The sequence below is a fragment of the Triturus cristatus genome, chromosome 4_1 (assembly GCF_964204655.1).
Source record: "Triturus cristatus chromosome 4_1, aTriCri1.1, whole genome shotgun sequence".
Taxonomy (NCBI): domain Eukaryota; kingdom Metazoa; phylum Chordata; class Amphibia; order Caudata; family Salamandridae; genus Triturus; species Triturus cristatus.
In genome coordinates, this window is record NC_140585.1 from 567,135,071 (window position 1) to 567,162,088 (window position 27,018).

The 27,018-nt window shown below is 43.3% G+C and overlaps 1 protein-coding gene across 8 annotated transcripts in view; it reads right to left on the bottom strand.

Annotated features, from left to right (window-relative positions):
• Positions 1 to 27,018, bottom strand: part of CACNA2D1 (calcium voltage-gated channel auxiliary subunit alpha2delta 1) — a 1,735,709-nt gene that overhangs the window by 292,868 nt on the left and 1,415,823 nt on the right. For all 8 annotated transcript variants that reach the window (XM_085652892.1, XM_085652894.1, XM_085652893.1 and 5 more), the window contains exons 15-17: positions 24,416 to 24,505; positions 12,664 to 12,732; positions 10,251 to 10,325 (exon numbers count right to left, since the gene is read on the bottom strand). In XM_085652892.1, the coding sequence (XP_085509018.1) occupies positions 10,251 to 10,325; positions 12,664 to 12,732; positions 24,416 to 24,505 (234 nt within the window). The remainder of the gene's footprint in view (positions 1 to 10,250; positions 10,326 to 12,663; positions 12,733 to 24,415; positions 24,506 to 27,018) is intronic.

Genomic DNA, 27,018 nt, shown 5'->3' on the forward strand with positions numbered 1-27,018 from the left:
CCTGGTATGCCATCGGGCCCAGCCGCCTTACCGGGGGCAATACTTTTAATAGCCAAAATAGCTTCGTGGGTCCCAAAATTGGTCTCCGCTGGGAACTCAACAGTAGGGGGCAAAACATCCACCACCGGAGCAGCAGAGACAGCCTCACACATATATGTAGCGGAGAAATGGTTGAGCCATTGCAGCTCCGCTATATGGTTTGGGATGCTTGTTGTTTTAGCCCTTTTGGCTCTGTTCAAAAGGTCCCAGAAAGCTGTAGAGTTCCGGTTTAGGGTCGCCTCCTTAAGTTCCTGCCAGTGGTTTTCTTCCCAGTCCCGTTTGGCGACTTTCAGGGATCTCGAATAGTCTTGTCTGGCCTTGCTAATTAAATTTCTATCCTGTTTCCTTAGGGCTTTGGACAGGGTGACTCTGGCCCTTTTGCAATCTTTAGAGTACCAAGGGTTACCGCTTTTCGTGGAGTCCACCTTGGAACGAGTTTTCTCCCCCAGAATAAAGAAATCCCCTATTTTATTGATAGTACCGAGATAAACAGAAGCTATAAGATGGGGATCATCCGTTTTGGTGCTAGCATCACAAAGTTCAGTGTGTTTTCTAACTAGGAGCTCTTTGATTGAAGCGAGCTTCTCCTCATGTTGTGAGATCCCATGCCATTTGAGGCGTCGACTACACCCTGCCAATGATACTTCCTTGGTTGCCATTAAAGGAGGTTCATTGGCCACATTGGGTATTGTCATCCAGAGATCTTTAGTTTGTAAACATAGTGGGTTGTGATCGCTATCTATTGTGTTTTTAACAACCATATCTGTGATAAGCCCCCAAGAGTAGATGTCGACAAGGATATAATCGATGCGTGATGGTGAAGTTAGCCTGTTAAAAGTGAAGGCACCGCCCTTGTCGGATATAGATCTGCCATTCACTGCACGTAGGTTAAATTCTTGAGTGAGTGCATTCAATTGGATAGCCCTTTGTGACCATTTCTTAATCGGAGTGGGCTCTAAGGGCGGGATTCCCCAGGTGAGATCTGATTCACTGGACCCCAATAAATCTTCTGAGGCTAGAGGTTCGAAGGTACAGTTAAAATCTCCACAGATGATAACAGTAGAGTTCCGATCAATGAGGGTCAGTTCGTGCTCCAAGGCAGACACTGTCTGAGACATCTGTCCACCCGTCGAACCTCTAGCATAGATGTTAAAAAGGTCTAGGGTGGGACCGCTATGTGAACCTTTTATTGTCAAATGGAGAAGATCGGGGGAAACATTATTATGGCACTGAACCAGCCAATTGTGCTTGATATTTACCCACACATGTAATCCCCCCGATGGACGACCTTTCCCTGAGCTGAGGGCCGGTAGATAGTATGTGGAATACCCTGATTTGTATAGAGGGATTGTGCTCCATGTTTCTTGAAATACACATACGTCAAATATGCCAATAAAATTTCTGTGTCCTTTTTCTTTGCTTGTCTCCGCTTCCCCGGTCCAACGCCGGCCTTGCTGCCGTTCGATTGGAGGGAAGCGAACACACCCCCTTTCTCCAGCCTACCAGCCTTCTAGTTTCTCTCATTGCCGGTGAGGGCGGGGATTGGAGTTTTACGCGCCCGGCCAGCTATTTAAGCTGATGTTGGGTCGGACACGCAGCGGACGCACGCAGCAAGCGCACCGGCGGCGCGCCAAAGGCAAGCCCGTCTGCGCCCGTCTGCGCCAAGGCCGGGACAAGAGTGGGAAATGCTGCCCTTCCAGCGCTAAAAGCAGTATATACTGCGGAGACTTTGAGAACTCTCAATAATAGGGTTAACTGTAAATGTCTCATTCCACCTGATTCAGTCGTTGGGGCTTGCTCCTGCTATAAGTGCAGGATTAATCTTCCCTTTGAGATGCATATTGTCAAAAATAAAAACAAATCTAGTCCTGCTAGATCTAGCGGCCATGGTCAGCTTAAAGGAGGTCTGATCAATGCCAGATCCATGTGTAAACATAGTCTAGATATCAGGGATCCTATTTCAGATCACCAACTAGATTTGTTGTTTATCACTGAAACTTGGTTAAAGGACTGGAGTAGCCCGGATGTTGCTGACTCTGTCCCACCCGGCTACTCGATATACAGGAAAGATCGAATGGTAGGCAGAGGAGGGGGGCTGGCCATTATTTTACGAGACACATTGTCCTGCACCTACTTTGATCTCGAAACAATTAAAGGAGCAGAAAGTCTTGGTTTATGCCTCTCCCTCAATGCCACATTGTGTTTCCCAGGAGCTCTTATCTACCGCCCACCAGGCCAAAATTCTACTTTTATAGAGTCACTTGGTGACTCTTTGAGTTATCTTTTACTCAAATATGCAAATTTTACACTTTTAGGCGATTTCAACCTTCATTTAGAGGGTAGTCCTGATCCAGGTAAAGACAATTTTCTTCAAATTCTAGATCTGTTCTCGTTACAACAACTAGTGAGGGGACCAACACACCTGGCGGGGCACACCTTAGATGGGGTTTGTTCTAATCTGGACGAGTTATCGGCTGATACCCCGTCTCCCCAGGTATGGTCTGACCATTTTTTTGTCCCTCTCACGCTCAGGGTGCCCCAGAAGTCTTATCTGGAGAAGCCCCCTAACGAATTCCATCAGGGGCCTAACTGGTCACATATTGTCAGTAATCCTAATCTAGCTACCTTGGCGCAGGCCCACACGCCAGCTTTGACAGGTAACACAGAATTAGACTCAAGTTTATTTCAGTCTTGGATATCCAAAGTATGTAATATACTTTCCCCCCAGGAGAAGCGGAATAAGCACAAAAAAAAAAAAAAATGTGAAACCCCCTTGGTTTACACCCCTGCTGGCCCAAGCGCACTTGCTTTGTAAACAGCATGGAGAAAGTTTTATAATGATGAACAAAAAATAGTGTTTAAAAAGAGCAGAAAAGCTTACTTTCGACAGATTAAACTGGCAAAAGAAGAATATTTTACTAATAAAATAATTTCTGCTAAGGATGATCAGAAAACCATCTTTTCTATAGTGAAATCATATACAAATCCCAAAGCGGAACAGAAGGAACTTCCAGCCTCGCAGAAACTGTGTGATAGTATTTCACTATATTTTGAGGAAAAAATTAAAAAAATTCGAAGAGATTTTCCGGTCCCCCTATTCATAATCAGGAATCTCTTCCTGATTCTTTTTTGGTGGAAAGCTCTGTCTCTATTTGTACTTTTGAATCAGTCCCATTGGAGCTGACTCATGCGGCAATAGTAAGTTGTAAATCAGGCTCACCATTGGATGCCTGCCCCCCGATGATTCTTCAAAAAATTCTAGAGATAGTGAATCCTACTATTAATCATAGAGTTAACTCCTCTCTAAGGACAGGCATTGTACCAGATGAGTGGAAGCTCGCGCTGGTAAAACCATTAAAAAAGAAACAAAATATTGACCCGCTGGTACTGTCAAACCTTTGTCCGATTTCTCTCCTTTCTTTGTTAGGAAAAATAACTGAGAAATTTGTCCATAAGGAATTAACTAAGTTTATTGAAGAGCAACAAGTCCTCCATCCACAACAATCTGGATTTCGCCCAAAACACTCTCCTGAATCGGCTCTCATGGAAATATCTGATATTCTTAAAATGATTGCCGATAAAGGTAAGAAAGCGGTCCTGATTCTTTTAGACTTGTTGGCCGCATTCGATATCATCTCCCACGTTATCCTCTTAAAGCGCCTCGAATGTTGCGGCATTTCCGGTATGGTATTGGAATGGATTAAATCGGGAGACAAGCAGATACTTTAGGTACGTTCCTCTCTATCGAACGCAACCTTACGGCAGGGGTCCCTCAAGGGTCTTCTTTAAGTCCCTTATTATTCAATATATATATGACCCCACTTATCTCTTTGATTGGATCTTTTGGGATAGAGGTCACCTCATAAGCAGATGACACCCAGATGATCCTCTCAATAGATAATGGTTCCGTTGATGCTGAGACTAATTTTAAAAGTTGTTTGACTGCTGTTCTTGGGTGGATGAGGAATAATCAGTTAAAATGTAATACGGACAAAACCGAAATTCTCCCAATAGGGAAAAATGTTTTCTTCCAGCCTTCTAAATGGTGGCCTGAAGGTGCGACCCCCCGCCAGATGTGGTGGAAGTTGCTAAGAACCTGGGGGTTCAATTTGATACCTCACTTTCCTTTTTACCCCATGCCAAGGCAGTGGCAGGAACCTGCTTTGGACTGATTAGATCCTTAAAAAATCTTTTTAAATTCCTCCCTTTGGCAGCAAGGAAATCAGTGGCTGTGGCCTTGATACGTTCGCGCCTAGATTATTGTAATGGTCTCCTGGTAGGAGTTATTAAAGCCATCTTAAAGAAACTACAGGTCGTGCAGCATGCAACAGCATGGCTAGTGCTTAAACTTCCAAGACGATCTTCAGCCTCTGCTGCTTTGAATAGTTTGCACTGGCTTCCGGTGCATAAGAGAATTCTTTTCAAGATTCTTCTGATTACTTTTAGAGCTAAGCTTAAGGTGGGACCCAAATACCTGATGGCACGTTTTGTCCCATACACTACAATAAAACCCCTTAGGTCTTCTTCAGCAAATTTGCTTAAACTCCCCAATTTTAGATACAAATTGAAAGGAGGTAAGACTGTGGCTTATCTGGGTGCCAAAGCCTGGAATCTGCTCCCCTCCTATCTTAGGCTATGCAATACTGAATCTGCTTTTAGGAAGGCGTTGAAGACCTGGGTCTTCAGTGCCACTGATGAACTCTGTCTAACTTTAATTTAATTTCATATAGGGCTCATACTCACCGCCAATCCAGCGCCAGGATACTCCTCACGGAGTGACAGTCGCGCTCTACAAGTACCATTTCATTTCATTTCATTATTACTGAGCTATGTCTATATAACTGCTGCTGGCAGAAATTTGTAACGTTAATGAAGATGCAATATTGTGCTATATTTATGTATGCTGTATTTCAAACCTGCTTTCTGCCCTTGCTTGGGATTCTAATACAAATGAAAGTCACAGTAACTTAAAACAAACACATATTCATTGCTTCTTTTCTTCCTATTTTGTTTATTACTACAGTATGGCTAATCTCTTTCCACTTTCACACCTTCCTCATAGATAAAAATATAATTATTTTCATTTTAATTCGAAATGTCTTTTAGAGTGGAATTCGTTTTGTCTTGTAAAAAACTTTTTTTTTCCATATATAACATATGGCCTGCACGTTTAACACAGCTAGTGTATTCGCCTTGATTCCCTTTGGACATTACACTATGACCTCGCTTGGGATGCCTAGACGTACAATATGTACTATGTCTGAAGTAAATGTGCCCTATCTACATAATGCCCTATTACTTACTAGTAATCTTCATTAGTCCTGATACTCTTTTTCTTGTCCAATTCATTACTTATGGCGATAACCATTTCCATGCCAAGCCACCAACAGGAATGCCGACTAACCAGGAGGGAGGGGCTTAATAAATGGGACAAAGACAATGGGACCAGGAGTAATGAAGATTAATAGAGTAATAGGGCAACAGGACCAGGAGTAATGAATATTACCGGTAAGTAATAGAGCATTACCCCAGGTCCCTCCAGTCCTCGTTCCATACATTACTTATGGTGCATACCAAGGCCAGCAACCCAGCCTTCCAAACCCCCCAACAAACACCACTCCTAATTGCAGCATCCCAAGCGAAGCAAACAGGAACCACAGGGAAATTAACAGGCAGGAGCACAAAGCCTGCAATGCTCCCAACCAACTCAAAGGAATGCCCCACCCAGAACAAGCAGGAGATGATCACGGGGAATAAAAGCCAGCAAGCCCATGGCACCGCTACCCAGAGGGCAGCCAACCCACACCTGGAACACCCCCAAACCAACAATGGAGGAGGAGCACCCGAAAAGAATGCCCCAGAGATCAGCAGCAACATAAGGACTGCTGAGGAGGCCACAGATGGAAGAAGAGCCAAAATGTCCAGACACACCAGCAAAGTCAGAGACAGAACAACAGGGACACAACCAAGAGCCAGAAGAACCAGTACCCCAGAAAGGTGAAGGTACCAACAGCACATAGGAGCCAGCCAACCACAGAAAAAGGAGAAGCAGGGCACCCAGGCCCCACCGACCCCAACTCCCAAATCTGCAGAGCAGAAGGGAGCCAGCCCTGAAGGCGACAAGGAAAGGACAAACAAAACCAAGGCCAGAAAGGAGGTACACCACTGAGACCCAAAGGCCAAGCCCCAGAAGAGAAATGGGGGCCAAGCAACCACAACACCAGAAGCAATCGGCCGAAGGACGACCACAACAGACCTAGCACCCCCAGGGAACAAAAAAGCCCAGAAGGGCACCCACAGGGACAGAGAGTGGGCCAAATTATGGAATGGAAGGAACTCCCAGCCATACCGAAAAGGCACACAACCAATTCCAAAAGAAAGCTGAGGGGCAGCACGGAAAGACCCAACAGCCCCCACCCCACCAGGAAACAAAGGGTGACAGGGCCAACAATTGGACAAACCCCAACACCACCGGGGAGGCCCACAGCAGACAAGCCCATAAAAAGAGGAGAGGGCCTACCAACTGGGCCAAGGCATGCACCAAGAGGACCAACCAAGGGCAGGACCACACAGACTACACCAAGATGGGAGGACACATGGACCAAAAAGCCAGTCCACTACCAACCGGACCGACCTGGCCACTAAAGGACCCAGATGATACCACTGCCACTGAAATGCCCAGAGGAGGACCAGGATGCATGGCATAAAGATCCAGCACCAATCACCAGAACTGACACAGGATGGCCATCAAAGCAACCAGACCAGGAGAAGGAGGCCAAGACATAGGCACTCACAAAGAATGCAAGGGACACCTGGATACAACCATCAAAACCCCACCCATCAAAGGCACCACTGCAGCCAGAAGGAAGCAGGCCCGATGAGCACCAGTACACCTGCTACCTAAAGACCAACCAGAAGGACCAGGCAGCCAGAAACACATACCTCGCCTGGACAGAAAAAAGGCAGGGGGAGAGCCAGAGGCCAGAACCCAGCAAAGCACAACACCCCACCAGGAAAGAGGCCAACTACAGAGCCCACCCAAGGAAAGACACCCTCAAGGGGTGGACACCACCAGACCCTGAACCAGACCGGACCAGGCTACAGCAACCAGAGAGGACCAAGAGCAGGAGGAGGTAAACTCCATGGCCACCGAGACCAGGGGAACCTCCAGACCAAACAGGCACAACATGGAAGACCCCTCCCCAAACAACACACCCCAAAGCCAGCACCCCCAACCACAACCCCGGGGTCAACCAAAGATGGAAAAAACAGTTCTGGAGAAAGGCAAACCCACCGGCCATCGGAGCTGAGCTTCACTCTGAACAACAAAAACTGCAAGCAGCCACCGCAGACCCCAGAACCAACAGGTGGGACAAGGGCCACGAGACAGTGGGCCAACCAACCCAAATCTGAAGGGAGAAATTCCCAACCGAACAACCAACAGACCAACCGGCCAAGAGGGCGAAGGACAACACCAATGAACCACCCCAAACGAGTCCCAACAGAAGCCACACAAGGGCCTAGAGAAAGTTCCACGACAGCCCCAGAACAACTCAAGACACAGACAGCTACCGTCTCAAGAGTCCCAGGTCAAAAATGGTCAGAAAACAAGCACCATGCCAGGATCACAAGGACATGAGAAACAAGCAGGGCGGCCCATAGCCCAACCCTGCTGACACCCCCACAGGCACCCGAGAAGCCAGCTGACTGAACCACAGACCCACCAGCAGAGACAGGAGGCCACCAACACAGCGCCCCCCCACAGGCCCGGAAAGAATGGCAGAGGTCCAAACAGCCACGTACCAACAATTTTCAACCCCTAGGGCAGAGAGAACACCCACCAGAACCAGCCACAACCAGGCCACAGAGGCAACAAAAAAGCAGCTAAGAAGGCAGGGCGGAAGCGAAGCAGCCCGCATGGGCACACCGACACCATGGCACAGCCCACACCCGGGGAAGGCAGATGCAGAGAATAGGCCAAAGGAAAGGGCAGGAAGGCCGACCCAGGCCCCAGCCAAGCCAGGCACATAACCGCGTGACCCCCAGGAGGCTGGAAGGATCCACACCCGCGCAAGGCAGCAAGTAGAGTCAAGGAAGCCAGAAAGGCCCCCAGGCAGACACCCAAACGGCGGCCTCCAAGGCACCAAGGCCCCAATGGCCAGTGCCGGACACATCCCGGTGGCAAGCCCCCCCTTGAACCAGGAAGCATCCAAACCAGGAGACAGGGGTATAGAACGCACCACCAACACAAACAGCACAGGCCAACGAAGGCCCAAAAAGGGATAGCAAGGCCACAAAAAACAGAGGCAGAAGCCAAAGCTCCGCAACCAGACTGGAAACCCCTTGGTAACATCTAAGGAAGAATGGGCCCAGAGGACACACAGCCGCAAAACCCACTGAGGGAGCAGAGTTTGGGAGAGGGGCCAGAAACTGGACCCATGCCGACATAGCAACAGAAGGGCACCAAAAGCCCAGGATGTGCCACAAGGTCCAACACCAACAAGAGACAGGACAACCAGCACCCAACAGGCAAACACCCCCACATTGCTTAAATTCAGACAGGGCAGGAAAACTGGCCCCTAGACCTAACCAGACACAGAAAAACATGCAGCAAAGTACCACTAAATGAAACAAAGCCACGCCCGGCCAAACCGACGACCAGCAAAACAGAGCCGCCAGTGGAGGGACACAAAACCAGGATGAGGAGGGACCAGAGACACCAATGACACAAAATCCTCCCCCTGAGCCACAACTTCCTTTGCAGGGAACACCAGCAGGAAGGCAGGCAGGACACCAAGGGACCAAGCCCAAATTGGCAAGACGAAAATGTGCCAAGACCCTACCGCCACTGCAAGGACCCAAACCCCGCCCCAGAGGAACCAGTGACACAGCAGGCTGAGACCCCACCACTGAAAACTGAGGTCCATGCAATGGAAGCCAGGGACTCCAAGCCACACCATGCACAACAGGTCTGGACCTAAACTGCATACGGAAGAAGGGAAGGGAGATGAAAAACAGCTATGCGGTAGACAACCCCGGGCTGGAAGACTTCAGACTACACCATCTGCCAACAGAATGGCCCCACCAATAGGCTCAGGCATGCCCCAATGTCAGAGCACCTGGGCAAAAGCCAAAGCATCCCACTGGCAACCAGGCAAACTAATGGCACTTCCAGCACAGCCACCGCACCAGCCACACAAGGGCAACCACAATGCAGGGCTAAGAAGAAGCACAGCATGGTAAACTGGAACAAATAGGGCCAACATATTCTTGTAATAACCATAAAAGCATCAAAAAAAGAGGAAATCCGCTATGTTTTTCTATGCCCCGGGGCCAGCAGACTCCTGAACACACCGTCTGCCCAACACCCTCACCAGGCAGCCCAGGCACCCACCACCAGCCACAGTGCCTGACTAGCAGGAAGCAACCATACCGGCCTCCAGGGCACTCCAGGGGCACAACTAGCACAGCCTCCGGGCCACCCAGCCCAGCCACCAGAAAGACGAGCCCTTGCAACCCGAAACCAACCGGGAGGGCCGGCTCCACAGCCACAGAGGGCCAGCTGCAACATCCGCACCTCCCGACAAACCCAGCAGGCCAGGAGACACACAAGACCAACCCCATCCAGCAGAGCCCAGCAACCAGATAGGGACATCCAAAGACGGCCACACACCACCCAGCACCTCGTCCCATACCTGTCGACAGACAGTAAAAATAACATGCGGAATGCTGGGTAAGTACAGCTTAAGTACTCCCAGGGGCAGGAGGTAGGGTTAGGGATTCCAACATTCCTCTGTTCTTATTTCTGTTGAGGAGATGGTTGTCTTCATTACTAATGAATGGGACGAGGACTGAAGGGACCTGGTGGTAATTACTGATAAAACATGTGAGCAAATGGCATGTGAGAAACTCTACATGAGGAATATAGTTGACAGTAAGTCTCATGGGTGTGTGAGTGTGTGTGCACGTGTGTTAAGGCATAAACCTTTTGATATTTCATACAATATCAAAAATATGAGATCACTTAAAATATTTAACCGAGAAATTTATGGATTTCCATATTCTCTACTAATCATTTGTAGTCATTCAGATAAAACTGAACATTTGGCATTCTCCTTCGTTAAAGATAATACGTATATCAAAGATCTATAATTTATATCTTATATTGCTTAAACCAGATTTCAAACCTTTGTATCACAATCATAACTTACTGTGAAACGAGGGGTAAGCCTCTGGATGTCTGCTAATGATACATCCACTCCCATCACGCCGAGAATCAGCTGGTTCTGATACAGAATGAGAAAATCATATAATTTAATGAATCATATAATAAAACAAAACCAATGTAGTAATGAATAAAGCATGCAATTGATCGAGGAATCTCAATATATTGTTATGCCTGAAGCGTTACCACTTTACTTGTAAAAAGAGGGAGTAGCTTCAACAAAAGCGAAGCAAGGAAGCAACAACACAGTGAATTACATGAAATTCCAGTTATCACAGGTTTTTCTGCAGGGATAATTTGACAAAATGAGTCTTTAACACTTTATAAAATGTCAGCAATGAAAGTGGACATCAGGGGCTCTATTATGATGAACCTTTTTGGTGCAGAGCAGAGCTGAGTGACTGTTCTATATGCCTGCAAGATATATGGTGAATTCATTTAACTCAATATTTCTCTGAGTTAGTGCTTTCTTTTAAGACAGATCAGCTCAGAAACAGAAAGAGGAAAAACCTGTCCACAGTTTCCAAACTGTACAATCTGAAAGTTGACAGAAAGCTTACAGTCCACCCATCTATAAATGAGAAGGGCAGACCAAGAGTTTGGCTGACGGGGTACTCTGACACATTTGCAATGAAGTACCCTGTCCACTAAACTCTAAATCAGGCCCAAAGTTATCAAAGATTAATATACTGTATACTGCTCTTATTAACTCAATTATTCTATAGTTGTGGGTTATTATTGAGCTGAAGACTAGAAACAGACAAAACAATTAACATTCTTTTAGGCCAAATCATACCATTGAAATCTGACTATTTCCTGAGATATGTTTCAACAATACAGACATAGCTACAAACAGTGGGAGACAAGCAACACAAGAATGGAAAGTAACTTGTATTAATTAGATTTGTGTCACAATATTAATAGCAACACCCTAATATAATGATACCATTTTTGGAAACTATGAATAGGTCACTGTAATTTATAAATATGTGTTTTTATGTTTGCTCCAATTTCCAGCCAAAGTGCTGGAAAAAGCAATACACTCCAAATCACCACCCACATAGAAACCAATAATCTACTGGCTCCCTCCCAATTCGGTTTTCGCTCAAATCACAGCACAGAAAGTGCCTGGATCGTGGCCACAGATGACATAAGTATTCGTCCCCCTGACAGGTGGGAACCCGTCACCCTGATCCTCCTTGATCTCTCTGCAGCATTCAACACTGACTCCACCAATTGGGGATCCAAGGGAAGGCAATAAAATTAATTGCATCCATCCTCTATGGACAAACCTAAAGTGTCTGACTCCCACCTTACACCTAAGAACCATAAAACATCATCTGCGGCATCCCACATGGATCCTCACTAAGCCCAATCCTATTCAACACAAACCTTGCCCCCGTGGCCACCTTGCTCAGATGCCACAGCATGAATATCACCTCCTACGCAGATGACAGTCAGCTTATCCTCTCCCTATCCATAGAACCCACTAACACCAAATCTAACTTTCACAGATGCACGACCAGTGTCACAAGCTGGATGCAGTACAGATGATTCAAACGAAACACCGACAAAACAGAAATACTCATCTTCAGGAGGAGGAACTCCCAATGTGGTGACTTCTGATGAACAATTGAACTCAACCTTTCACGCTCTCACCCAAAGAGCGTGCAAGGAATATCAGAATCATACTCAACAGTAAGCTCACAATGAGGAAGCAGATAAATTATGTGTCATCTTCATGCTTTCTTACCTTGTGCATGCTCAGGAAAATCTGCTAGCTCCTCACCAGCATCAGATGCACCGTCACCCAGGCCCTCATCACCAGCTGCTTGGACTAAGACAACTCCCTCTACATGGGAATCACCTCATAACTACTAAACAGTCTCCAGACCATCTAGAACGCTCAGCTAGGTTCATCCTTGACCTTCCAAGGTGACCCACATTATCCCCACCTCAAATCTCTGCACCTGTTACCCGTCAGCAAACAGTTCCAGTTCAAACTGCTCACCCATGCCTACAAAGCCCTGAATAACAAGGGACCAGCATACCTCAACCACAGGGAAAGCATCCACAAACCCACCCAAAAACTGTGCTCTGCATGCCTCTGCTTGGCCCACTGACCCCGCATTTAGAGGAACAGGAGCGGTGGTCGTGCCATCTCGCACCTGGAAGCCAAGTCCTGGAACGGCCTCACCCTCCACCTGTGAACAGCTGCTTCCCTACAGGAATTCAGAAAGGCCTAAAAATCTGGCTCTTTGATTAAACCTTCTAAGTAGCAGCATCTTCCCACCCCCTTGATTTTCTCACAGGTGATAAGCAGCGCTTTATAAATCCTCTTTGATTGTTTGGCTCATCTATCAGATTTCAGATATCAGAATCATTTAATAATATAGTACCTTTTGTCCATTGGAATCCTTAGTAAGATTGAAGACAGGTAATGTACCAGTGATGACCAGCCCAAGTTCCTGAAATACAATAAAATAGAAGAATGCAGCAACAGACAATCAAACATAGATTATACACCTACTGAAACAGTTCTGTCAGAATACTGCAATTGTATTTTTATTAATATGATTATCTATGGCATTTTTATCCTTGACACACAATCGTATAACGAATATTCAAATGTAGTGCCATTTACTAATCAGTTGATGCAATTATTTATAACTAAACACCAAATAAAACAGGGTTTGTTAAAATATTTGCTAGTAAATATTAGTGTTTGTGGTCCAAGCACAGTTATTCTGAATGAACTATTGTATGGCTGTACAGCTCATGTGACATAGACAACTGGACTAAAGGTATGTTTCCCTGGCTTTTAGCAGCCTCAGTCAGGGATTTGAAGTTATGATCTGCTTTTCACACCTAATGTCCCAGAGCTTTGGTGGCGTATTTCATATGTTATTGAGAAATGCACATGGGGATGAAAGCTGTGTGGGTCGATGAGCAAATCCTGTGATAATTTCCCATGGGGTCTGTTATCAGAGGTCTTTCTTGTGCCAAGCACAACGTTTAAAAAGATGGTATGGGTTAGCTGGAAGGCAATCGAGAATTAATGCGGTCTTTATTTCCACCTTACTTGTTTTATTTTTAGGTCTGGCTTGATAGAGCAGCTGTCACCAAACCTCCTTTGATCAACAAAAAACAGCTTTCATAGTAGTAGTGAGAGAGGGGCTCAAGCTACATCCACAATTTGGTTTCCCTGAGCACAGTATTTGATTGGGTCAAAGGTATGCACCTCCATTGAAAAGAGTGCTTGTACTGAACTTTGCAGCTTGTGGCAAAGCTCATACACTAACAAGCCAATTATGATGTCTATAGGCATTATCTGATTATTAATACAAGGTAACACTAAAATGCAATGTGCCTGAAATAATAATTGTGAATCTCTCAGATAACTGTAGTAGCCAAGTGGTTACCCCTGTGTCAACTGTGGATATGGGAGGTGTGTTCTGTGAGAATCCTTGATAGAGCGTCTGAGGACAGATAGTCATTGCTTATCTACCTATAATTTTGAATGGCTTTTTAATATTATGACTATGAACTTGACAGTTGCCTTGTGGGTAAGACTCTGCACAGAACAGTATGCCTCAGTTGATTATAGTGGCAAGCTGCTGGCCCGATTGTTGCACTGGGAAAAGATGCACCCAAGGTCTTAGATCTAATGTGCTTATTTTAAAGTTTTGACAAAGGTAGTAGGCCTAGCTAACTTATTGTGAAACGAATGTACTAAAGCCAATAGGAATTTTTAACAGTGTTTGTTATCACATTGGGTATCGGGCTAAAGAAAGTTATTTTACACAAGAGTTTTGGTGTTGGACACCAATGGTTACAAACCCTCAGGGACTTCACTGTGACAAATCTTCTTAGGCCCTTTTGAGAGGGGTAGTATATGGTTTTGCAAATAGTATTTTTCTACATATTATACAACTTTATGCTTGGGGGTTGCCAATTTATGAGCAATTGAAACCACATGTTTTTATAATGATGTCAGGCCAATATTACAGTGAAATGTTTTGTCAAATTCCATAGACTTGATATGTTTATTACAAAATGTTAAGACAAAGCAAGTAGGCCTTGCTTGCTTATTGTGAAAACCATATATTAAAGACATTAGGCTCTTAAGGGTGGATTGCTGTTAGCATGTAGGCTGCTACTTTTGCAAGAAATCTCGTGGATTTCCATAGCAGGCAATGGGTTTGATGTTGGTACTCCAACCATGGGACTATTATGAGATATATATATATATATATATATATATATAGCCTTTATATATATATATATATAAATATATATATATATATATATATATATGCATATATATGCACCTCACACACCCACCATAAGCTCCGAACGCAAGACGAGTGCTAAAAACCATTGCGAACTTGCTTTGCTCAGCACCAACATTCATAAAAACTGGGGCACGGGGTCTGATACGGTTTAAAATGCCGATCAAGTGCTGTGTTTTTCCCAACGATTTTCATATTGGGCTTCAATACAAAGATATTCAAAAAATCCTTCCCCGATGGGAATGACACAGGGGTCACGCCATCTCGCACTCATCTCCTTCTGATGTTGAAACAGTCCCTCCAAGGGCAGCGCTTCACTTAAGCTGTCACTTCATCCCAATACGTGGATCACCAGCTCTCTGCAGGCCTGACCCATTGCCACAGCCACTGGATTACATGCCCAGACGTATCAGCAGGTGTCCGTTGAATAACTGCAACATCACAAGTTTGCATAACTCGCACCCTCAATGGGCGACTGAAAAGTACCCTTCAGCAGCGGTTCAGGAGCTATTTAGTAATCTGCACCTCACACTCCCACCAAAAGCTCCGAACTCAAGACGGGTGCTAAAAACCATTGCGAGGATGGGAACTCGTTTTGCTCAACAGCAGTATTCTTAAATACTGGAGCACTCACGGAGTTTGATAGGGTTTGAAAAACAGCAACTTTACTCTCGACGCGTTTCGGCATGATCGCCTTTCTTAATTGTAAAAAAGTGCTGAAATGAGAAGCAGAGTCTGGTTGGCTACAAATAGTGTCATCACCAAAACCATTGGAGTGTTCCCAGCCAATGGGAGGCCTGCAATTGCCGAAATAGAGAGTTCTTACAGCTTCAATGCTGATCAAGTGCCGTGTTGTGCCCAACAATTTTCATATTTGGCTCCAATACAAAGATATTCAAAAAATCCTTCCCTGATGGGAATGACACAAAGGTTACGGCATCTCACACTCATTTCCTTCTGATGTTGAAACAGTCCCTCCAAGTGCAGCGCTTCACTTAAGCTGTTGCTTCACTATATATCATACTCATAATTTGTACAAGCTATGGGGATAGTAAGATTGATATATATATATATATATATATATATATATATGTATGCATAAAGTCTTCTCCGCTGATTGCAGAAAAAAGCTTGGACACACTGGCACGATGCAAATAAAGTTTGATGGCTCCCAACGACGCGTTTCAGCTTTCGCCCTGTTCACTATATATATATATTATACATCAAACCAATACCCTTTCAGGGTTAGAGAGATGCATAAATTATGCCACAAAAAGTGGGGAACTTTGAGTAGTTCCCTGATTTAGGTGGAGAGCAGCTCCTGCTTAGAGCACCCTACAACACCAGCAACACTCTGTATTTGCTCACCTCAAATGTCTGTTTTTCTAGCAAAGTTTTTAACCATAGAATTAGTACAGTGCCTTCCACGTTGAGCTAGAAAGAGACAAAGTCTTTTGCCATTTCTACAGCTAAGTCTTTAAGCATAGGACTAGAACAGTGCTATTCATGCTGAGCTGTAAAATGACAAAAGCCTTTTACCACTCTAGGCACAGTAAATATGTCGTGCCATAAAGTAAATATAACTCAAACCACCACTAAGCACAATGTTGCTATCAATTATGTAATTTTAGATGTCATTACAGATGTTATCAATGCAATCATTGAACATGTCATGAGTGATGTAATATGTGAGGGTAGAAGCAGTGCACAACACTATTTTTACTGACCAAAGTGCAGAATCCTTCGCAAGGTTTACTGAGTTGCTGGTAAATGGAAGGTTAATATGCTCTTCTTCCTTAACTGCTTTAACTAATTCCTTAAAGTAATATTTTGATAAAGAAAGTAAGGTTTCTAAAATATGAAGTCTGGAGGGTCAAAAATAACAAAAGAATTTAGGTACATGTGGAAAGGCTAAAAGGTTTGTGCAAAGCAAGACATAGAAATATTCCATCATCTCCTCATCAAATTTGTGGTGCTAGAAGATTTATGGTGGAGCTCAAACCACAATCACAACAGTGAGCGCGACAACCACAATCTCTTATTATCCGAATGGGGATTGATGTAAGGGAACTAAAATATTCAGCATAGAAAAACAATGGTATTCATGTACTAAGGTTAGTAGCGTAGGTCTATAGTAGGTCTTTGAAACATAGTCCTGAACTCTGACATAAGTGTGCACTTACCTTTCTTGTGCTGCATGAACACGAAATACAACGGGCTCACAAAAGGAGGGGCATTAACACTGGGACTAGTGAGTAAGATCACGATTCTATGACGCCAAGAGCCCCTTCAACAATGTTATAAAATGAGTTGCTTTAACATTTGGAAAATCCAGCCACTTTTAGCTGTTTCAGCTCTGCACATTTACTACGTTGTCTAGAATGTATGAGATATATTTTCCTTTCTCCTTCTCTGAACCAGCTCACTTTCCACACGTGTTAAAAAGCATACCTACTTTGTCAGATAGCTCAGCATAAACCTGCCTTTCCTGTTCACTTGCACTCCACACGCCCAGTAAAAGGATTTCATGGCAATAGAATAGACTACTGCATTTTAAACAACTTGTTAGTATTTGGGTCTCCTAAAATAAAAAAAAATTTAAATACCAGTCTATTCCTGTAGACGAGGGTCCACCAATTATTTCAAATGTTTAACCACAAGAACATTAATGCATCTCACTGCATTAATAAATTGTTTTTAAAACACCATCTTATTCTCTCAAATATTGGAAAAGGAAAAAGGTTTGAGTAAGTTCACTGACCATTAGAAACATCTGGTCAGTGAACTCTTGGTCACAGCACATGACTTGTGATACCCAAGTGCACGTGATTCTTTTGTGTCGACCTTTGTCATAAGTCTTGCGATGATAAATGTGAGATGGAGACGCATTTACAGTAATGAGGATCAAACTTAAGTTGACCGCCCGATAGCGAATGCATTTGTGGTGTCAGAGCTGATATGGAGGCATACATAACTTACAGTAATGGATCAGGGGAGGCAAGCGCATCAAACATGCCTATCATTTCAGGAAAATGAGCGATTGTGTTCAGTGAGCTTCGCTTCCTGTCTATCCTTCCTTTACAAGAACGTAAAATGATAAGCAACAGGATAACTGCAGAAAAAACGCCAAGTGACTTTCTTTTATGCAATGAGAGGCCCAATCCAAAACAAAACCTGCAAATGGGCACTAGGAAAAAAACAGTGATTTGTAAGCAATTGTAATGATTTAGCAAAGGGTAATTAATATGCTTGAGCTATAATCATGCTTTAAAACATGGAGCTCTCGCTCCATATTTAGATATGTTTGTATCCACTGAAAAAACAAAGGTTGAAGTGATGTTACAGTTAGCTGTTGAAATAATATCTTACTTCCCATTAAAATTTTAAAAAACTTTGAAATTAACTGAAAAAAGTAAAGGCTAAAGGAATCTTATAGTTAAAGTAACTATAACGTGCGCCACCGCCGTGCACCGTGATGCCATCAATGATGTAATTTTAGATGTTGCAGTGATGTGTCGATGATGTCATAGAACATGTCGTGAATGATGCAATATGTGAGGTTATAAGCAGTGCATGGCGAGGGCGCAAGTTATAGTTACTTAGGGCACAAGTTATAGATGCTTGAGAGGACTATAACTGGTGATTTATGTGGACTTGTTTGCTTTGCGGTATGTTTTAGCTGACATTTTCAACTATCTATAACATCACTTTAACCTTAGGTGTTTTTCAGTGAATTTCAATGTTTATTTTAACGTTAAGTACGTTGACCATCACTGTGCGTACCATTGGCCACATACCTCACCGGTTCTGGAATGGGTTTTCGGTGCATGGTCTGGCCTGCAGCTAAGTCCTGCACTAAAACCCTGTGGAAGCCTGAAGCCCCCCCTTCCCAAAAAGATAGCTCTATGGGATGAGGTCCCTGGGACGTGGTTGAGGCATTGGCAGGGGGCTGCATACCCCCTCCCCATAATTTGCATAAATACACAAAGTTTGCACATTAATTTCACAAAAAATACACAACGAATTTACCACCAAATCACAAATAGTATGCTTTCTGGATGAAGGCCTAGATGTATCCCAAATTTGGTTTAATTCCATTCAGCTGTTTTAGTTGTAGCTGTGTTTAAACGTTCTATGGAAAATTGCATGGGAAAATGCATTTTGGGTCCCCCCTTTTTCTTAGCCCCAGCTTGACAGATCACCCAAAAACTTTCAAGGAAGGAGCGGAGTTGGAGTAACTTTTTTTGAGAAAGCTTCGTGAAACAGTGCCAAAGTTATATGTAAACCCCAAAAATCTATTTCCTATAGAAATGTCGTCCCAACTGTAAATATCTGGTGGTGACCACCGATGGAGTAAAAAAAAATAAAAAAAGAATATATATATATATATATATATGCGTTTACGAGTTTCTCGCTTGGCGGGTGCCGCTGACCGGCGGTGGCAAAACCGTATACGCTAAACCAAAAATCCCTTTGCAGACGCTAAGTAGGCAGCGCACACAGAAGTCAATTTCTCAATTCGATGTATTCCACCAGTGCTGACACTAGAATGGAATGTTTAGAAAGCTTTGTTCCAGTGTTAGGAGCGTTGCACTACACTAATGAGTGTGTAAATATGTGAAGAACATTTTTGAGAAAATACAAATTTTGGGGAAGATTGTTTTCTCAGACCTTTTCTTCAATTCCAGAGCAAGTCATGTCAATTTTCCCCCACCTTTTTTATAAAACGTTACTGCTTGGTTACTGCTACTAACATCATCCACGCATATTTCTCAAATAAATTTAGTGGCAAATGTAAAAATGTTCCTCATTCAATATACTAGACTTGACACCGCTTGAAATTAACTTTGAAGTCACTTGATTGGATCGAAATATTGAATTCAAAATTCTTTGCACCATGCCAAAAGCATACTTTGCTAAAGGCTCGGCTACATACAGAATCTTACACCAGGTACATCCAAATTAAATTTACCAATCAACCAACAGAAACCGGATTAAACAGCAAAGCTGCAAAATTCGAACGCATCAAGAAAGATCTGTTTCAGTTCAAAGTCCTAGACCTTCAAACCCTCTGAGGCCTAAGCAGAGGGTAGAATCCAAAATGCTATTTATCAGGTAAAACTAAAGTTTCCATTTGGTTTAAGATTTTATTTACGCAGGCATTTAATGAAACATACTGGATAGGAAATCCTTCTTTCAACCAGTTGGACTTTAAGTTTCTTTTCAATGTTCATGTTATTCTTTTTTTTTAGACTTCTAAAGTAACCATAATGTTACAACACAACACAAGAAGTCCTAACTAATTTAGCAAATAAATGGCTCTGGAATTGACTAATCCAACTTGAAGACTAAAGGTCAATTTTGAGATCGCAAATTAAAAGGATGTTAGTGGGTTTATAGTAAAAATATTCTCGAAGACAAGGGCAACTAGTGACATGCGTTGATGTAAGTTGTAAGCCTGCCTTCATTTATTGCTACACACTCCGTCTTGACCTCTGTGTAGCTACTTACATAAACAGTAGTATGTCAAGCTCTGAAGTTGGAACTCAGTCCCACTTCTTTCAAAGTTACAATCCGCTAATTCAGGGTGACTGTGTGTGCTGTGGGCAAGTAAGGCTTCCTAAATGAAGGTCATTCGAATAAGGTGATGTCCCAGTCATTCAATTAAAAGAAACTGGTGGTATAGCATTGTTTTTATGCCTCTTGGATGCTGAGCCTGTGAAATAATGATGTATATGTTAGTGTGGCTAAACTATTCAGTATGTAATTGCTTTTCTTTCACAGGTGATACGATTATTTTTAAAGAACAGATGGGAAGCATTCCATACCCCTGGACCTTGAACCCTTAGCATTCCAGCTTGTTGGATCTTGAACCCTTTTCTTCTACCATATGCTTTCTACTGTCCTGAATATCATTTGGTTTCTTTGAGGACCATATTTACAATGGCCACCTTACACTGAAAATGTGAGAATGCGACCAGTTGCCAGAGTTCCACATACAGTGGCTGCAGCAGAAACCTTTCCTCACCGAGTGTCATTGACTCTTCAGATAGACATGGATGAACAGTCAGGGTGCTATAGAGCTAATTTAGGCAAACTGCACACAATTACTAACATTTAAATACATATATTGTCATGGTTCAAGCTGTTGCTTCAGGACTCAAACCGCCATTCCCAGCGCTATATGTGAGAAGGTGGGAATGAGATCTATGTGGGGTTAGCGGTATAGCCTTTTTCCACTTCCTGCAGTCCTGTGGGGTTAACAGCACTGGTTGGACTTCTGGGTTGCAGCATACATAACCCTCATCCTACTCCTAGATGCAGCTTTGTATTTTCACCTGATAGCCTGTGTTTGTCTGTCCTGTTCTGCCGCAGGGGGGTTACTGAAGCTGCAATTTGTGGACCCTGTTTGGAGGTCTTCCGTCAGCTGTTCAAAGCACGCAGTGAGTAAATGCCTCGTCTCACTGCCGCTTGTATTTTGAGAACCTTGCCTGATGTGCCTTCTCTTTGCCTGGGATTGCTTTGTTAGGAACTTAGCACCACACACTGGAGCGCGTGTTAGGTAATTAGAACTACTTGCTGTACTCTGCTATTACCTTGATTGCAAGCAATGGGGCGCTTGTGAGTTTTTGGCAAATGCACTGGAGTGCTGTCCCATGGTACTTTCTACATGCACCAAAGCGCTTTTCATTTGTCTAGAGTAAAGTGCTGGAACACTGCTGTTTCTTGATTACAAGCACTGGAGCAGTTGGGAGTTAGTGGTCACACGTCTTTAATTAAGCACTGGAGCATTTTCCCTATCTGTTTACTTCATGCTGGAGCACCTTTATTACTGTTTTGGCTTTAAGCGCTGGCGCGCTGCTCTTATGAACATGGTAATGACACGCTGGAGTGTTTTTTGTTTCACACATCCAGTCCAAGCATAGAGCTCTTAATTTGGTTCATGAGTAGATGTGCATGGAGCACATACCTTTGCTTTATATACTCAGTGACACCCTAACTGAGTATTCCTCAGAGGAGTTCCTGATTATGATCTGCTTAAACCATACCAAGGTGAACAAATGTATAGCATCCATTCCTATTATCTGGGAGGGGAGCATGTTTGTACCTACAGAAGAAAGATGTGTGCTTAGATTACAACATTGTCTTGTAATCTTTTAGGATGTATTCCCTCCTCTCCTGTCTGTGCTTTCCTTTGCTCCTGTCTGCGTTTTCCATCTCAATGTACAGATCACTCTTCCCAAGGTAGATATAGAGACCAAGGGTGGTAGGGACAAGCACGCGTCACATTGTCACAATCTTGACCCCATCCTTCATTTTTAGGAGGAATTTCAGAGCATTCCTACTTCACCTAATCAAGACCGCCTCTCCCGGGACCCAGCCTTTCCCTTGTTTCCAGATACACTCATAAGAAGGTAGAAGGGGAGGGACGGTGAAGTTGGTTCATATCTTCTCTGCAGGATCTCTTTACAGGCTTGAAGGTAAGGCTTGTGGAGCACCGATATATATATATCTGAATATAATGTGTAATGATATGTTGGATCATAAAATGTATGTAGAACAACAAAGAATTTGCAATGCACAATGAAACAATGGCATAGAACAACACACCATAAAACCAGCATGTGTGCGATACACACTTTGATTTGCTTTCAATCACTAGACATTCTGGACATCCTATAACAACGACTATATTATCACATAAATATATGCAGCTAAAGAACCTTTGAAATGGGAAAGGAGCATTCACAAACAATAGGTCATGAGCATTTGCTGACAGTGATCAGTAAGTTTTATAATGGAGATTTAACAATCCCTCCCCCCAAACTGATAATCTGCAGGGATTCAGTAACTTTCTTGCTTACGAGTGTAATGTCTGTAAACATCTAATTATGGCGTGAAATATTGAATAATGGGAAGAGATAAACAATGTAGCTCTGACATGCAAAGGACGGGGATAGTATCTTGATTTCCAAAAGTGCATTTATTCACTCCAGGAAGGTAGGTATATTTGCCTGGTTTAGAATCATCTGCTTCAGCCTCAGAAACATGGTTATATTGTACTACCTAGGAGCACCAGAGACACTGGATCAGCAGCTCTATATTCAAGAAGACCAATCTTTACAATGATGTGATCTGGCCCAAAAAATGAAAGAGACCGCAAAAACAAAGGGTTCCTCCCAGATAACACATACACCTCCCAATCCAGCTAGCTAATAGGCCACCTGGATGGAGAACAGCTGCAACAGCAGTCTAAATGAAGAAAATAGTAAATATTTAAAGTTGGAACAGAGTGTGAGTGTGCTTGCAAAACACAGTCACCCTTCAGTTCTCCTGAGTTTCTAATTTTAGGTTTCTTGGGGGAGCATTCATCCAGTCTCTGGTGAGGTGTAGATAGGGTTTCAGGGCAATGTGTCTGGGTCGTGGTACTTCTTTGGAGGAGTGGTAGCTTCATACAGGCACAATATGCAGCAGAGCAGACCAGCTGAGCTTCTGCAGGAGTGTCCATGCTTGTTCATAGCCAGAATTAAAGGAGATAACACCCACCAGCAAAAGCTGCGGGTTCACACAGGTTCAGGGCCAAAGATGTGTTCTGCAAGTTGGATGAAAGCTCTGGCTTATATATACATGTTCAGGCAGTTGGACAAGTCCCACTGCCAAACATAGCCAAGGCATTGTCTCGATTCAAGAGTTGAGTGGTCACTATCAGAATCAGAATAAAATGTATTATACAATGAATTAAAGTCATTACAATTTCATAACACAGCTACTAAATTACACATAAGAATTGCATGCATCTTAACAATGTTCCATCCTCACTTACTCATTTGCAGTGGATACTAACATGCATTAACATTCTGAAAAGTTGTCACTGAGATTGATGCGCAACAAAATGGGAACCTACTGACCATAGTAGTTTTTGAGATTGGACCCACAAAATGGTGATTATATCTTAGCTATCAGCAATTTCAGGGAAAAGGAAAGTGCTTTGCGGGGGGCCAGACTGGGGCCCTACATGACATGCAAGTTTTAAAGAGCTTTTAAGGACAGGATATACAAATCATAAAGAGGTTATCAACTGAGTCCTTGATTTATGTTGTTTTGATATTTCTTGTGCTATTATGATTTGATATTTTAAATTGAATAAAGCGTATCTTGACCTTGACCTTGAGTCCTTGATTAAGCTGGGGGTGGCTTTAATAGTTACAGCTAGTGGTAAAAAGCCTTCAGCTGCCGGGGTGGCAAGGTGGCTCTACATAAGTGCATTTATTAAAGTAGTCCTTGAAATGCAGGTGAAACTGTGCACATCATTATAGCACAGTTCTGTGAAGAAAGCCTAAAGAAGATGTTAACTTTAACTGGTCATTGAAGAATTCAGTTTGTTCACGTAGGAGTTTATAGCGCCTAAGAGGCAGAAACCAAGATCTAACCCACACTGTGTCAGCCAATATCCACTGTAAGTTCTTTCACATACTTCTAGACTAACCTTGTTTCCAATTTGCAAATGAATGCTATCAGGAGTTTTAGTTTAATTGGCTCAATGGGTGCAGACAATTACTGCAGGTCTCAGACTACATTAGGTCGTTTTATCAAAGCCTGAACTGGAAGCACTGTCCTGATATCACAAAATGAGGTGGGCTAGATATTAGTGTCCCGGGAGATCATAAAATTATAAAAGCTATATTTAATGGTCAATATTTTAAATCTCCTGAACTGATAACTGATCTAGCATTCAATTGTATTCTTTTCAATAAATCCCTATGTGTTGCAATCCAGTTTAACAGCTGGAAACTGGTTAAAGAACTTGTGCCTGATTCTCAGTTTATTCTGATCACCAGAAATGACTCAAGGATCTTACCAGAGCATCCAAATAGACGTTGGTCCACTGAACTTGTTTGGCTTTTTCCCCAGCTAATACCATTGGTCTCCCGAGAACATCTAAGTATTCCTAAACAAAAAACACACAGTATCAGGGCATTAGTAATGCTGTGCAGATCAACATTATCATCATTATCATCATTTGCTATATTCAGGCAATGCCCTAATCAATCTTACTTTAGTGTAGCCTCAAGTTTTAAATCATAGGTGTTCATTCCAATTTATTTCATTATTTTATTCAAAGTGCTTACACATTTGTTTTAAAGAGACTGAAAATGTTTATTTGGCGATTGTGGTTCTTAATAGCAAACATACAACTTTCCCAAAGAAACTTCTGATTGCTCTAGTTTGTGATTTTGAAGTTGTTACTTACATTTTCAGCTCTCTAGGAGATCACGTCTAATATTCTCTTTCGCCAAATGGGTGAACATACTGGGCTCAATTGACAAACAGAGTGATGTTGGAACCAGTTCTGGAGCCACAAGAGATACATCAGTTACTGGGTCCCAACTGTGGGCAAAGAGTCCATTTAGCACTAATGTCCTCGGACTGACCCACAATGCCATCCAAAAACAGAGCACCAAGTACACTTCTTTAGCACTTGACTTTTGCAAGGCAAGCAGTCCAAGTCATACTCAGGGGGGTAGTGTGGGGTTAAGGACTCAGAACTCAGTAACTCACAAAGTATTTCTTAATACATCTATTGTCCAGCCAAAGTATTTTCTTGACCAAAAACGTACTTTATGTTACCTATAATGCAATACTACACACGTAGGTTTGCTACTGCATTGGGAACATGTTGACAACTAAAGAAAATTGATTGATTGCAGTATTTTGTGCAATTCCACTTCTGTCTATGGTTGTGACCCTGAGAGCGGTCTTTAAATTCACTTGAGACAATTGTGTATTTAACGCTAAATGGCAGACAAGTGTATGAAAATCAAATGTCTCAAACCACTAAAGGGCTTGTTGGAACCATTTAACTTGATCAGTGTGTCAAGGCTGCAATTTGAGGGGTACGCCATGTCTTCCCCTGAATGGTCTTTATTCTAGACATCATAGCAGCGCACAGAACATTTGCCTTCATGCAAGGAGCAGTCATAGTTCAAGTAGGTGTGGTCACAGGCCTTATCTAAACTCCATCCAGGTGTCACATGAAAAGGGAACAGCTCTGATGGGAGAGTGCAGTTGTTGCTGGATCCTGCACTCTGTGACCCCTGGGCTAAGACATAACAGGTCACAAGGGGACTTCAGGGCACTCTGTACAGTCTTAGAAATGCATCATGAATTGTGTGTGGCAGTTTTAGTCTTTTCAGCGCATCATGCTTTGGAGAGGTATAAGGGACCACTATGGCTATGGGCCCACCGCATCAGACTATATGCAGCTTTAGTCTACACCTGTAACCTTGCTAAGTTCTCACAGGCCCAGGGGGAGATAATCTTGAGACCCACTTTGGGGCAGCTGGGCACACAAACTCAGTAAGCAGAGGTACACAGGATCACTGTATGTCTTTGCAGTGCTGATTTCCCCAGTGCTTCACATGCAGCCTTTCACTCATGTAACTTGATCAGTGCTTCTTCTGGTCAGCTCTTTTACTGAGTATAACGGCTACGCTCTCCCTTAGGCAGACTCTTTCTGCAGAAACACCTGCAATGCGTATCTCTTAGCAGCATGGGCAGGCTACTCTTCTCAAGGAAACTCTAGTACTTCCAACAGGAGTTATTGGACCCCAGGTGATGTGCACTCATCTGACTTAAAAAAAAAAAGAAAGGCATAAAAGAGGCAGAGGTGTCCACGTTCTACACCTATCCACCTGATGAGGGTCCCATTCAGCACCCAGGAAACTGTCATGCTTGCCCTGTTGAAAACTAAGTTGGGTATGGCAAAATCCTCTATGCCGGAATCAACAAAAACTCATCAGAAAGCTGCAGAACATTCAGAACTCAGCAACCAGATTTACTCTTCACCTCCCACACTGCACCTGAAGGAGCTTCGCTGGCTCCCCAGTCACAATGTTTCCATTCTACTTTCTTGTGATCATTTAACCATTGTCAAGTGTGTGTGATTCTAACGTTTTTTGATAGTTGCACAGGGCATAGCAAGCCTGATTCACCAAGCTATTTTTGGCTGTAAGTTTGTGGTTGAACTTGGCTCCATGTACACCTGCCACATATGCGCAAAAGGATATTTTAGAGACGATATTTACCTCGAGAAAGAGCTTCTTTTTGTCTTTTTCAGCTGCATACCTTATCAGGTGAAACTTTGTAATCTTAAGGATCTTTGGGGTCAGGGACTAGACATATTTTGGGGCACCCAGTTCAGAACTTTCAATCTATTCATTATTTACAGCAAATTCAAGTCCTCATGGGTGAAGAGTTTTAGAGAGTTGAAGAAAAGGAAGGTAGAGAGGTGGAGAGAAAGGTGGGGATTTTGTAATTTATGAGGTAGAGACCGATGAGATACAACAATATAGAGGCAGAAATCGATGAAATACAGAAACGTGAGACAGAAATGGGTGGGGGTAGATTAATAGGTATGGAAGACAGAAGGAGTTTGGAGTACATTATAGGGAGGTAGAGAGA